Source organism: Hemiscyllium ocellatum, chromosome 18 (genome assembly GCF_020745735.1).
Source record: "Hemiscyllium ocellatum isolate sHemOce1 chromosome 18, sHemOce1.pat.X.cur, whole genome shotgun sequence".
NCBI classification, from domain to species: Eukaryota; Metazoa; Chordata; class Chondrichthyes; order Orectolobiformes; family Hemiscylliidae; genus Hemiscyllium; species Hemiscyllium ocellatum.
The window spans coordinates 18,893,663-18,906,528 of NC_083418.1; the positions used below are offsets into that span (position 1 = coordinate 18,893,663).

At 37.9% G+C, this 12,866-nt stretch overlaps 1 protein-coding gene across 6 annotated transcripts in view; it reads right to left on the bottom strand.

Moving 5' to 3' along the window:
* The window catches only part of prdm11 (PR domain containing 11), a 183,148-nt gene that overhangs the window by 18,847 nt on the left and 151,435 nt on the right, over positions 1-12,866 (bottom strand). The window contains exon 10 of one of the 6 annotated variants that reach the window (XM_060838727.1): positions 8,085-8,911. The exons of the other annotated variants lie outside the window; for them this stretch is intronic. Within the exon in view, the coding sequence (XP_060694710.1) occupies positions 8,775-8,911 (137 nt within the window). The 3' untranslated portion in view covers positions 8,085-8,774. Of the gene's footprint in view, positions 1-8,084; positions 8,912-12,866 lie in introns of those variants that run through there. 6 annotated transcript variants of the gene reach the window in all.

Below are 12,866 nucleotides of genomic sequence, written 5' to 3' on the forward strand. Positions count from 1 at the left end.
ATCTTTTCCCTGGGTTGGGGGAGTCCAGAACAAGAGGGCATAGGCTAGGATGAGAGGGGAAAGATTTAAAAGGGACCTATGGGGCAACTTTTTCATGGAGAGGGTGGTGTGTGTATGAAGTGAGCTGCCAGAGAAACTGGTGGAGGCTGGTACAATTACAATATTTAAAAGGCATTTGGACAGGTATATGAATAGGAAGGGTTTAGAGGGATATGGGTGAAATGCTGGTAAATGGGACTAAATTAGGTTAGGATATCTGGTCAGCATGAATGAGTTGGACTGAAGGGTCTGGTTCCATGCTATATATCTCTATGACTCTATACTGTTAATCTATTATCCATTGACTGAGAATACATGGCACACATTTACCATGCCTCAGAGGATATCGAGGGAAGGAGAGGAGTCATTGGATTCCATATTGGGTCCAACATCATAGAGCAGAGTAGGTAAGAGAATTTGGACAGTATGAAGAGTTATTAGTTAAATTAAAGGACAGGACCTAAAGGATTTTAATCTCTGGATTATTTCCTGACACAGATGCAAATATGAATAAGAATAAAAGATTTCAGAGATGAACACATAACTGACTAAATAATGTGGGAAAGAAGTTTCTGTTCCATGCGACACCGGCACCAGTACTAGGATGGGAGCTGTCCAATTGGAATGGGCTGAATCTGCCTGGGACCATCACAGAAATGGTAAAGAGGGTGACACAAGGAATTGGGAGGCAGGCCTCAGGTGGCAAAGATTGTGTAGATAATAGTTTGGAAACAAAAAAAGTAGAGTAACAGAAATTGTGCTTCAGGGACTGCAGGTAAAGGGAAAATAAGATTTAAAGTAATCAAATTAGGAGAAGAAAGAAACATTTTAACACAAATATAGAATATAAAGAATACATTCAACTTTGATGGTATAGCATAGTAACCATTACTTAGCTGTGGTCACAAAATTATGGGGACTGGGAAGTAAATGTATCTACAGGAAAAAGAGAGAAAAACAGAGAAAGTTATATATTCAACCATCGCTTTAAAAGAAAGTCATTCAAGGGAGTGAAAATGTTGCTTTGTAACAATTTTGTCTCTGAGCCAAACAGTCCTGGGTTCAAGTCTCTAGGTTTGAATACAAATATCGAGGCTGACACTCAGTGTAGTACTGAGGGAGTTCCGCAGTACTAAAAGAGCTATCTGTCAGATGAGACATTTGGCTGAATTGTCACAGAGTCAGAGAGACTCTGAGATAAAAATAGTAGATGGGACTAGATTCCTACCACCATTTTTTTTGTTGGAGTGGGAGAAATGTGCATGTTCATATTCCTGAGCTGGCTATCTCCAATTGCAGACATGGGCATCTCCCAGACCCCTGCAATTTTCATGGAGTCAGTCCAGTTTGTTAAATACTTTGTTCATTATTCATACTAGGCTGAGAGCCCAGTCTTCCATTATTTTGTTGTAACAGGTGCACAGATGGGACAGCTGATTTATAGGTTTGCAAGCTTTTTCTCTGTGATTTATTTCATCACTGGCTCAATGATCATTTATACAAGAGGTGTCGAATACCTATCAGGTGACTATCACCTGATGAAGGAGCGTCGCTCCGAAAGCTAGTGTGCTTCCAATTAAACTGTTGGGCTATAACCTGGTGTTGTGTGATTTTTAACTTTGTACACCCCAGTCCAACACCGGCATCTCCAAATCTCGAATTCCTAGAAGTGTCAAATACCTATAGTGATATTTTTCACTTTTTTTCCCAAAAGTGTGGGAAGTCTGTGTGTTAGATGGTTTGAAATACGCACCTGGCACAAAGATAGTGAATTCTTTCAGTCTGGCCAGGGGTATGGGAGTTAATACAGGTGGTGAAGGGATATTCCCCACCTCTCTATCCAAAAATCTTGTTATCAGTCTACCTATCACAAAGACTGTGCTGCAGCAATATTATGTTGGAAGAAGCCTTAACCATTTGAGGAATAAACTGGAAAGAAGTCCGACCTAGTAAGCTGTTGACCAATCTTTGATTGCAAGGTATGTCTGGGATTTTGAACAGGACTAGCTGCCATATCTCAGTCGGAGCAGAGGTGACAGGGCCAGGAGGATGGTTAGAGGGTAGAATAATCTTGGGAAGAGAGTGCCATCAATGTGCAACAGAGGGAAGACATCTTTGTTTTCTGCCCAATGACAGTTCACACAGTGAGAACTGCAAGCTGCAGCTTCCATATATAAAGCTGCAGCAGTCAGACGAGGGCTTTAATTGGCCACCTGACTTCTTCCCCACCAATATAATACGGAAGACAGGTTAGGATGAGCAGAAAGGCTATCTGCTTCATTTTACATATTCTTTAAATATACTGCTTCTTTAAATATACCAGTGAACCTTCATAAAATCCAGCCCAATCTGCTCTTGATCCAACAAGGCCATACTCTAATTTATAACGAGGTAAATTAAATTAGGACTAATGGCGTTCATGATCATTAACCAATGTCAAGCATAATATGATCACATTCAACAGAGTGTTGAAGGGAAGCAATGTGAAACAGCTACTAAGATTCTATATTTAGCTAAGACTGACTTCAATAAAATGGAATATAGATTGACCACAATAAACAAATCTGTTCAACAATGATAAAAGGTGATAAGAAGTCAAAGTTTTTCATCTGACACTCACCGGAACTAGGACACAAGAAACAGACTTGGGAAAAAAAGGGGACACAAATTTATATTGCATAAAAAGGTTCTGATTTGTTCAGCCATAATTGTGATCAAGATGCAACAAGACCTTACTGTCAATCTTAGCTCTCAGACCAGCAGCAGGACTCTGATTTGGTCAGGGTATTGCTACAGGAATGGCAGTCTCCATGACTCTTGCTTCCTTCTATGAAACATGTGCAATGTGCAAATTCCTTTTACCTACTTGTAACATGGTTTACATAGCTTCCAGCATACACACACACAAAACACACTGTAAAGCCACTGATAGTGACTAAAGAGACAGAAGTGGGGCATTCAAGAAGGAATTTATGGTTAGTGATACAGAACCAGTTTATACTGCTTTAAGCCAAGGTTTTATTTGCCAGAAAACACAGCTATGCCATCCAGGAATTGGAGAACATGAAACAAAATGTGCAAGCATTATCAAAACCAAATCAAAACCCTTTACAAGTGTATTAGAAGAGAGCGGTCAGAAACAAAGTGGGCCGTTTGAAAATTGAAAAGAGTGATACTGGCAATGAAAACGATGAATTGCAGACATACTGAATAATTTAGTGTCAGTGATTACAGTATTTGGAGGTCAGCACGCCACACATTCCAATTAAGCAGGCGCAGAGACTTAACAGAATTAAGATATGCAATATCTTAGTAATATATAAATTAATCCATGAAAGAGCAAATCGCAGTGTTTCACAAGAAATGGTGTGAACATTTAAGTATAATCTTCCGACGTTGTCTTGAAGTAGCGGCCTTTTTAAGATTACAAAATTTTTGTTCACTCTATTTAAGAAGGTGACACAAGGAAATGAGGGAATTATAGATTAGATAATTACTATTCTATAATTATAGGTGGGATGACTGAGCATGCTGACAATTGTCAGATGTCCAGAGAGAGCTAGCATGGACTTTAAAGAACAATTTACTGTATCCATTAATGACACTAATGGGTTGAAAAATCACAAGCCCAAATTAGTGAATAATGCAAAGGAAAGTAGGTACTTACATTTGTGGATGGAAGTATTACAGAGCTACTCTACATAAGGGCTCATGCTGCTAGGATGACATATTAGCATGGATGCAGGATTGGCGAAACAAAAGGAAAGACAGTCAGAAGCGGGTCACTTTCAAGTAATGAGTTGATGGTCACAGGGATCAGTGTTGGGCCTCAACTATCTATATTAATGACTTGGATGAAGGAGTAACTATTACAACCAAACTTGCTGATGATAATAAGGAAATATAATGGTAAGGATATAAACGTCTACAATGGGATATTATAGATTGGACAAGTAAGTGGTCAAAAAGATTACATATGCAATATCCGTATAATATGGGAAAATTTGGCAGGACAAGTAGAAAAACAGATTGTTCACATGGAGAAAAGCTGCAGATGTTCACAGGGATCTGCAAATTTTCCTACATGAATCACAAAGTTAGCATGCAAGTACAATAAGTAAATAGGAAGGCAAATGGAATATTGTCCTTTATTGCAAGAGGTATTGAGAATTAAAACAGGACCTCTCACTGCAATTTTACAGGGCATTGGTAAGAAATACTTAAAAGTACTGCTTACAGTTTTGGTTTCTTTACTTGAGGAGGAATATACTTGGACAGAACAACAGTTCAGGAAAGGTTCACTAGGCTGATTCCTGGAGTTCCAAACAAGAGTCACATTGAACTTGAAATGATAATTCTGGTCATTTGTCCACAGATGCTGCAGACTTGCTATATTTTTCCAGCAATTGTTGTTTTTATGACTTGGATTGAGGTGGGGGGGTGGGGGGGGGGGGGGTTCTCTGATGAGGCAAGGTTGAACATTCTGGACCAATTCACTGTAGTTGGGAAGAAATAGAAGTGATCTTTTGAAACAGGATTCTGAGAGCTTGACAGGATAAATGCTGCAAATCTAGAACTAGACAGCATAGTTTAAGGGGTCTTCCCACTTAAGAAGGATGTAGGGATATACTTCTTCTCTTTGAGGGTTGATAATCTTTGGAATTTTCTTTCCCAGAGAGCAGTGGAGTTTAGATAAATGAACATATTCAAGGCTGAGTTGGACAGATCTTTGATACCATTTAATACTAAACCTCCCTACATATCCAATGGTGACATTCGATGCTAAAGTTATAACTTGCCAGCACGGACTTTTTGTCCTCAATGAAATACACAGAATAAAAACCATAAAAATGTGAGTTGTGTCTAAAATATTAACATAATGTTTACTGAAAAATGAAACAGGTCTATTTTAGAAAGATTTTTTATAATATTTTCAGTTGTCATGTACAGAACAATTTGTTTATCAGTATATTACTAATTGAGGGATACACAAATAATCACAACCTACAAAACATATCCTAGCTAATTTCCTTCTGACTATGCCGAAAAATATTTCCATTTGTTATGTTTTATTCCATTCCTGCAATTAAATGAGGTGAAAATTATTAACATCAGAACCTCCACAATGTACAAACAACCAACAACCAAGATCAACATCCAGTTCAGGAACCATTAGATCAATCTTTAGAGCATGAGATGCAAAGGCACCAAAAATAAACACTTCATTAGTTCACACAGTGGAACAAATATGTAAGTAGAAATTTGATCCTGAGTTTTGTTGAAACATAATTACATAATTTCAGGAAGACTCTGAGCAAGTGAAAATACCCTCGAAAACTTCCATGATTTAGGTACTAAGGAAACATAGAAAATTCCAGTCAAATGTGTAAATCCTCAGTAGACCCAAAAAGTAATGTTAGATTATAATGTTAGATGCCTCAAGTTATTAGCTGCAGAATCAAATCTTCATTTGACCAGTCTGAGATTCATAAATACTATAAAACTAGGGGATAAGATACATGATCAGGCTGCATTTACATTCACTTAAGAATAAGGATGTTGTTTTTTTAATCAAGATAAAACATGTGCATTTTACAAAAAATACATTTCTCAAATAGATGGTCTTAACAGTTTTCACCATTCCATCAGATTACATTGCAGTCATTGTGTTAAGGTTATGAATGGTAAAATTCCACAGCTGAGTGTTTCAAGATTTAACTCTATCTAGAAAAACAAGTGGCTATGCCAAAGATGCAATATAGTCTCTTCTCACTAGTTTTTGGTCAGAACTCAAGAACACTGGTTGACTTTGCCATGAGATTATAAAGTAATGGAACTAGGTTACTTTTATAATATGTTATATTACATATGTTCATTCAGTGCTTTGAATCATAATCAGATGTGTTTCGGGGTAGTCATGCTCACTTGTCAATTGCTATACAATCCAGTTTCATGAGATTTACTGCTTGTCTAATGCTGCATCTAAGTCATGAAGTTTATATCAAATTATTTTAAAAATACCAATTTCTTTAGCTATAAGTAAATTGAAATTGTATTCACTGACTGGCTATATCAAGACTATACCATCTTCCTCCTGATTGTGCTTCCCTTTCATTTAAATATTCTAACAGATGGAACTAAACAACTGAGCTCATTGAAACATCTAATTTAGCTGAACCAAATCTAGATGCTCCATTTTAAACATACATATTTAAATGGCACTGAGAAACAAGTAACCAGAATATTTCACATTTTCTCACATCTTGCCTGAGATTAATATCCTGGTCAAGGTCCAAAATGTATGACATATATTCCAGCTTTGGTTGACCATACAGAAAGTTTGAAAGCAGCAGTAGAACGTTTTCATTTTGTTCCTTCTATCCTAGTTTTCTGAAATCCCTATAATTAGCTTTTTTAATTCTTTTGTGCATTTTACTTGCTGCTGATCCTTAGTATTCTCACTACATTTTGCCTTTTGATTATACGTATTGACTGTTTGCACAGGTTCCTTCACATATCTTATCCAAGTGATGAGTTTTAATGTTTGAGACATTTCCTTGATAAGGCATCACAAAACACATCTAGCATGGGTCAATGTTCAACAGCACAGAATGAAAGTCTCATTGGAAACTTTCTCCTTATTTATCTAGGGAGGTGCAGTCAAGGATAATGCTAATTGAGATCAGTTTGTTAGGAGGTCAACCTTGGTAAACAGGACACTGGATAAACCTGATGAGCGAGAAGAGGATGTCAATGGCATTTTAAATCAATTCCTCTACTTACGGTTAAAACAACAGATTTTAGTAAATATATTAAGTTCTCTGAACAATTCACAATATTGATCACAAAGTATGAACCTGGTTAAGGAGTTAGTTGAACAGGGCTCAGAGAGGATAGGTATAATGTACATACTCCAAATGACAGAATTTGACTAAAGGATTTGCATTGTGGGGTCAACTATTCATTGTATTTAACAACTTAAATGTTGGGACAGAAAGTTCATATCTAAGTTTGTCAAAGACTCAAAGATAGGCAGATTGAAACACAAAATTATAAAGAAGTATCAATGCGTTAAGTGAATGAGCAGAATTGTGATGTTTGGACCTCAAACCTCAAATAGAAAAAAAGTCAGATTTATAGTAAAGGTCCAGAGACTTAGGTTTCCATGTACATAGATCATTAAAATGTCATGGACAGGTACCAAAAATATTTAGAAAGACAAAATGGAATGCTAATCTTTATATCCAGAGGACTACAGTTAAAATCAATATTTATTTTTCCCACAGTTTTTAATATAGTTGATGAAATTAAATTATTTTACTAATTATTGCCTTTGTTCCTCTGCAGAAAGTATTTCTAAATTACACACAGCACTTTGATACCCATACGGTAGAAAAACAAATCTATCCTTTACAAGCCAGCACTAGTGAAATTAGACAGCCTCCTGAAATTCAACAATACTACCATCACAAATAAAGATAGATTATTTAGATCTTCTCTCAAATAGTATATGCATCGTTCTCCAGAACCGAAAAAAAATGAACTTGACTTTTGTTCCTAATGACCATTGAGCACTCTGTTTCTCCTTCAGCATGAGGGACACAGTTCAGTAAATAGTTGAACATCATGATTTTAGTCACTTATACCGTAACTAACACTGGAATTAAAAGATGTTGTAGAACTCAATTTCACATGTCCATTCCAGCAAATGGACAATCAAATGTGCAGCTTAAAATGCTGCAAGAACAACATGTGTATGAACACAACACAAAAAATAAAATTAGTGTTATCAATATAATTCTGACTTCATCATAATGTATATTCAATGCCAATGGGCAGAATTACTTCATGGTTTGCAACTGCAGTGTTTCCTGCCGGCAGAAAACATGCGCTCTTATCAGTAGACAGCATATTTAAATATGTTAGTAATATATATCTAGCAAATTCCGCTATCAGTGAAGTGCAATTGATGAAAAGTCTATCCCAGCATTAGGGTAGTAGAAAAGAAACTTTATTCCAGTTTTGCTTTATTTACTGTTAACAGGCCACACCAATGTTACGTTGGGATGGATAGATGGAACAAAGTATCTTAATTAACTGAACCAAAAGATAAAATAAGCTTCTAATTAGCCACATATCTAACTCAGATGATTAATCAGCTGAGCCAGGGTTACAGAAAGGAGGTGTAAAAACAAAACAATGCTATGAACAAGATGGAAATCACAATGCTCCAGGTAATATTATCATTGCCACTTCTCGCTATTAAAATCAAACCCTTTGCGCAAGATCTCAATGAAGTTCTCTTCCTCACCAGTAGCTATTTTTTTCACCCAAAACAGATGGAATTGCCACAAACAAATGACTAAGAACATGTTTCCATGTGCTTTATTTTGTGGCAGCAATGTTGTCAGCTGTTTTTGTAGCATGAGACCTGAATGAATAAATTAAATATATATATATAGACTGCTGCACAATGCTCATGGCAGTGGCAATTAGGACAAAAAAAAGCAGATCAATTTAAAGCTAATTCTAATACAAGATCAAATATAACAAATAGATCTAATCTTCAGGAACAAATTATTTTCTGGTAGACTCAGTTTTTTTTGGAGTTGTCTGACAGTAATAATTTAAACAAAAAAAAAATTCCTTCTTCGTGGTGCCCCTACTTCCACTTTTGTTTCCTTCTTCACTGTTAACCACATGATTTCCATTGTGAAACCCACACCGAACTCCTGCTAGTTAGCAGCATCTTCAGTTCTGTCCCGGACTCCCAAAATGTACCGGATCTTCTTTCTGCTGTCACTGCATTTGCTGTTTACCATGGCATAAAATGCCTTGTCTGTCACATATGTAAATTTCAGCTGCACGTATGCTGTAAAATATGAAATGGAAAGAAAATCCTTTGGTAATAATCTTTACTAGGACTACTAAATCTTAACATCCTAATGCAGGTTCAGACACACTGACTATGAAACAATAAATAAGTGCATTTTCAAACTACAGAAATTAATGCATTAATCACAAGAGTAGAAAGTGATATAAAGTTCCTAGTATGGCTCACTGATATTTTACAGTTGCGTAAATAATATTTTGAGAACAAAATTCTGAAGTAATACAGTAAATTCAGTAATATCCAGAGAGTACAGGAGAGCGGAAGATTGGAAACAACTAAAAGCACAGGAGAAGGGGGGACCTGGAAATAGTCACAAGCAGCTAAAAGAGCAGGAGACAGGTAGACCTATGGACAATCACCAGCAGCTAAAAAAAAACAATAGAGAGGACAACTTGGGGACAGTGACCAGCATCTAAAACAGCGGCAGAGAGAGAGGAAAGCAGACACCAGTTAAAACAAAGTGAGGAGAAAAGGTCTGAGAGGGACATCGCATTAAATTCTTGAGTTATTTGGTTGCATTTCAACTCTAGAAATTTTGAAAAACATAACTTAATAAACTAGGACAGGGAAGAAATTATCGACACAGGACTGGGAGCGGAGGTGAAGAATTTCTACATTCTAATAAACTCCATTTTTTAAGTTAATCGTACAAGAGTTAAAGTATGTTAAAGTAAGTAAATTAACTAAGGGGTATGAGTCAAGGTACAGTAGGGTAGCTCGTTTAAAGGATGTTTACAGCATGTGGGAGTTTTGACGCTCCTCACGAATGTGCCCTCAATTAGCTCATTTGCAGGAAATGCCACCTGTTGAACTAGCTTAAACTCTCAGTTTCAGAGCTCAAGTAGCAGCTGGAGTCACTGAGTGAATACATGAGGCAGACAACTACATGGAAGGGTAATTCAAAGAGGTGGGCATTATGCAGGTTAGAGGCAAGCAGTTAGGGAATGGGCGACCACCAGTCATTTTGAGAGAAACAGACAGGTATCACAGGAGTACACAGAGGTTCCATTCATTAACTAGTTTTCCATTCTGGTTATTAGTGAGAGCAATGGATCCTTGATGAATGCAGTGAGAGTCAATTGTAATACCAATTGCATAGGAAGGAGTAAGCTGAGGGGATAAAGCAGTACTGATGTGGAACAGATGGGCATCTCTGTGGCCAATGTGATTCGAGAATCAGGGATGTCACAGACAGTTTCAAGACATTCTTCTGGGGGAAGAGGTAACAAATAGAACTTGTTGTCCACATTTATACTAACAATATAGATAGAGAGGAGGATGTGGTCTTTCAGTGGGAAATTTAGGAAGCTGAATAAAAATTAGCAAGCAGCAAGTGGTAATTTCCAGATTGCATCCTATGCCAAATGCAAATGCACACAAAAATAGGCAAAGGCAGATGAACGCGTGGCTAAAAACATTCTGCAAGAGGGAGTACTTTAGATTTGTGGGATACCAGGACCAATTCTGGGGAGATGGCATCTGCACTAGCCAAATGAGTTGCTTTTGAACAGAACTGGAATCGAGTTCCTAGCAAGACATTTTTCTAAATGTAAAAGTAGTACAGCGGATTATATCAGGGTGCACAAAATGCTGGACAAAGCAGATAACACTAAAATAGAGAATATTAAGTTAATTGGTTACTTCAGAGATAGGGAAAAAGTAATGAATCAGGGTTACAATGCATCTATGGATTAACTACAGGCAATAAGACTGGGAGAATTACAAACATTTCTCCCAGAGATTATGATGCGACAATAACAAGGACATGATATAAGGAAAGTCAGATCTGGGTATTAAAAATTCCCGATTACAAGGTAATCAGAGAAGTTAGGCAAGCAAAAAAGAAGGTGGAGTGGTGTTTAAGGTTAGGAAGAGTATTGCAATACTGAAGAGGATGTTTCAGTGGGTTCAAGGACAGAATCAATTTGGCTAGAGCTAAGGAATAAGAATTTTGTAATTACGTTGCTCAGTGCAGTATATAGATCACCACCTACTGGGAAGAATATGGAAGAACAAATCTGAAGGGAGTTTACAGGGAGGTGTAAACTTCAATTGAATACTGAAATGGGGAACCTTATTTACCCACTAGAATACAGGTAGTGTAAGGGGCAGTGAGGGACAAGCATTCCTTGATTGTATTTAAGAGAATTTCCTACAGCAGTATATGTCCAACAAGAGATGAGACACCACTAGATCTTTTCTTGGGAATGAAGTGGGCCAAGTAAATCAAGTGACAGTGAGGTAACATTTAGGGGGAAGTGATCATTGTATCACAAAGTTTATGATGATGGAGACCAGGGCTACCCCTATAAGAATGTAGCAGATCACATCTGGAGTAGCTCCACTTTTAATACAAAGGAACTGAAGCCATTAGGGTACAAACCAAGCAAACCAATCACCGCTGTGGTCATTGGACTTACAATTCAAGTGCTCAGTCTGATCTGCGTATGTCTTTGTGTGCACAGTACAGCTGTCTTGACTAATAATCTGCTCACTAATGCTCAATTTGGATACTGTCAAAGCTACTTAGTTCAGCTCCTGAATTTATTTCAGCCATATTCCAAACATGGATAAAGGGCTGAACTCCAGAGGTGAGCTGATAGTGACTACCTTTGACATCAAGGCAGCATTTGACTGACTGAACTTGACTAACCATTTCCTGTGGCTACAAAAACAGAACAGATGTTAGGAATTCTGCTGTGTCCCAATGTATGCCCACCATCTACAAGGGACAATTCAGGATTAAGATGGAACCTTGGGAATAAGTTGGATATTCTCCACTTGCTTAAATGGCAGTTCTGAGGGACCAAAAACACAAAAGAACCTTGACACTATCCAGGTCAAAGCTGCCTGGTTGATTGGCACTACATCTTTCATTTGCAACATTGACTTTGCTCCCATCAACGCACACTGGCAGCACTACCACCTACTAGATGCAATTCAACCAGGTTCCTCTGACAGCAGATTCTTTGGTTGTGGAATCCCTTGCTGCTTTTACTGTATGATATGGAAGCTGCCTGGTTTTGTAGTTTCACCAGGTTGACACTTAATTTTTAGATATGAGTGCTGCTGCTGACAGACCCTACTGCACTCTCCACTGAACTAGTTTTGATCTCCTGCCTTGATACTAATGGTACAGTGGGGAATATACCAAGCTATGAGGTTGCAGGCTGTTGGAATCCAGCTGCTACTGATGGCTCACAACACCTCATGGTCTTGAGCTGCTAAATCAAAGTCAGTGTCATGCTACAGAATGGGGGGGGGTATTCTCAATGTGAAGACAGGACTCTGTCTCCAGAAGGATTATCTGGTCGTCACTCTTACCCAATAATGTTATGGTCAGATGCATCAGTGGCGGGCAGATTTGTGAGAAAGAGTTTAAGAATCATTTTCCCCTCTGTTGATTCCATCACCATCTGCCTCCGACCCAGTCCAGCAGCTATGTCCTTTGGGATGCAACCAGCTTGATCAGTAGTACCGCAGCCAAGCCTCTCTTGGTGAAAGATATTTTCTGTGGTCTTTTCATCCTCAGTGCTTTCTCCAAGTGCTATTCAACATAAAGGAGTGCTGATGCACCAGCTAAAGTACGTGGTATTTATTGAATGTTTCCTTGCCAGGTATGATCTGTTGCCATGAGACTTAACAGTCTACAGTCAATGTTGAGGATGCCTGGGGCAACTCTATCCCAAATGTATATCATTTGGGTGAGAAAGGACGTCCTCAGGGATGGTAATGGTGTTGGCTAGGGTATATTTAAGATATGATTCCATTAGTATAACTATGTTGGTTGACTAGTCTATGAGACAGCTCTCCCAATTTTGGCATTAACGTTCGTATGTTAGTAAAGAGGACTGTGCAGAGTCGATAGGCTGTATTTGTGTCATCATTTCCTGAAACCTTAGTCCATGTCTGGTGGTCTGTATGTTTCCATTTC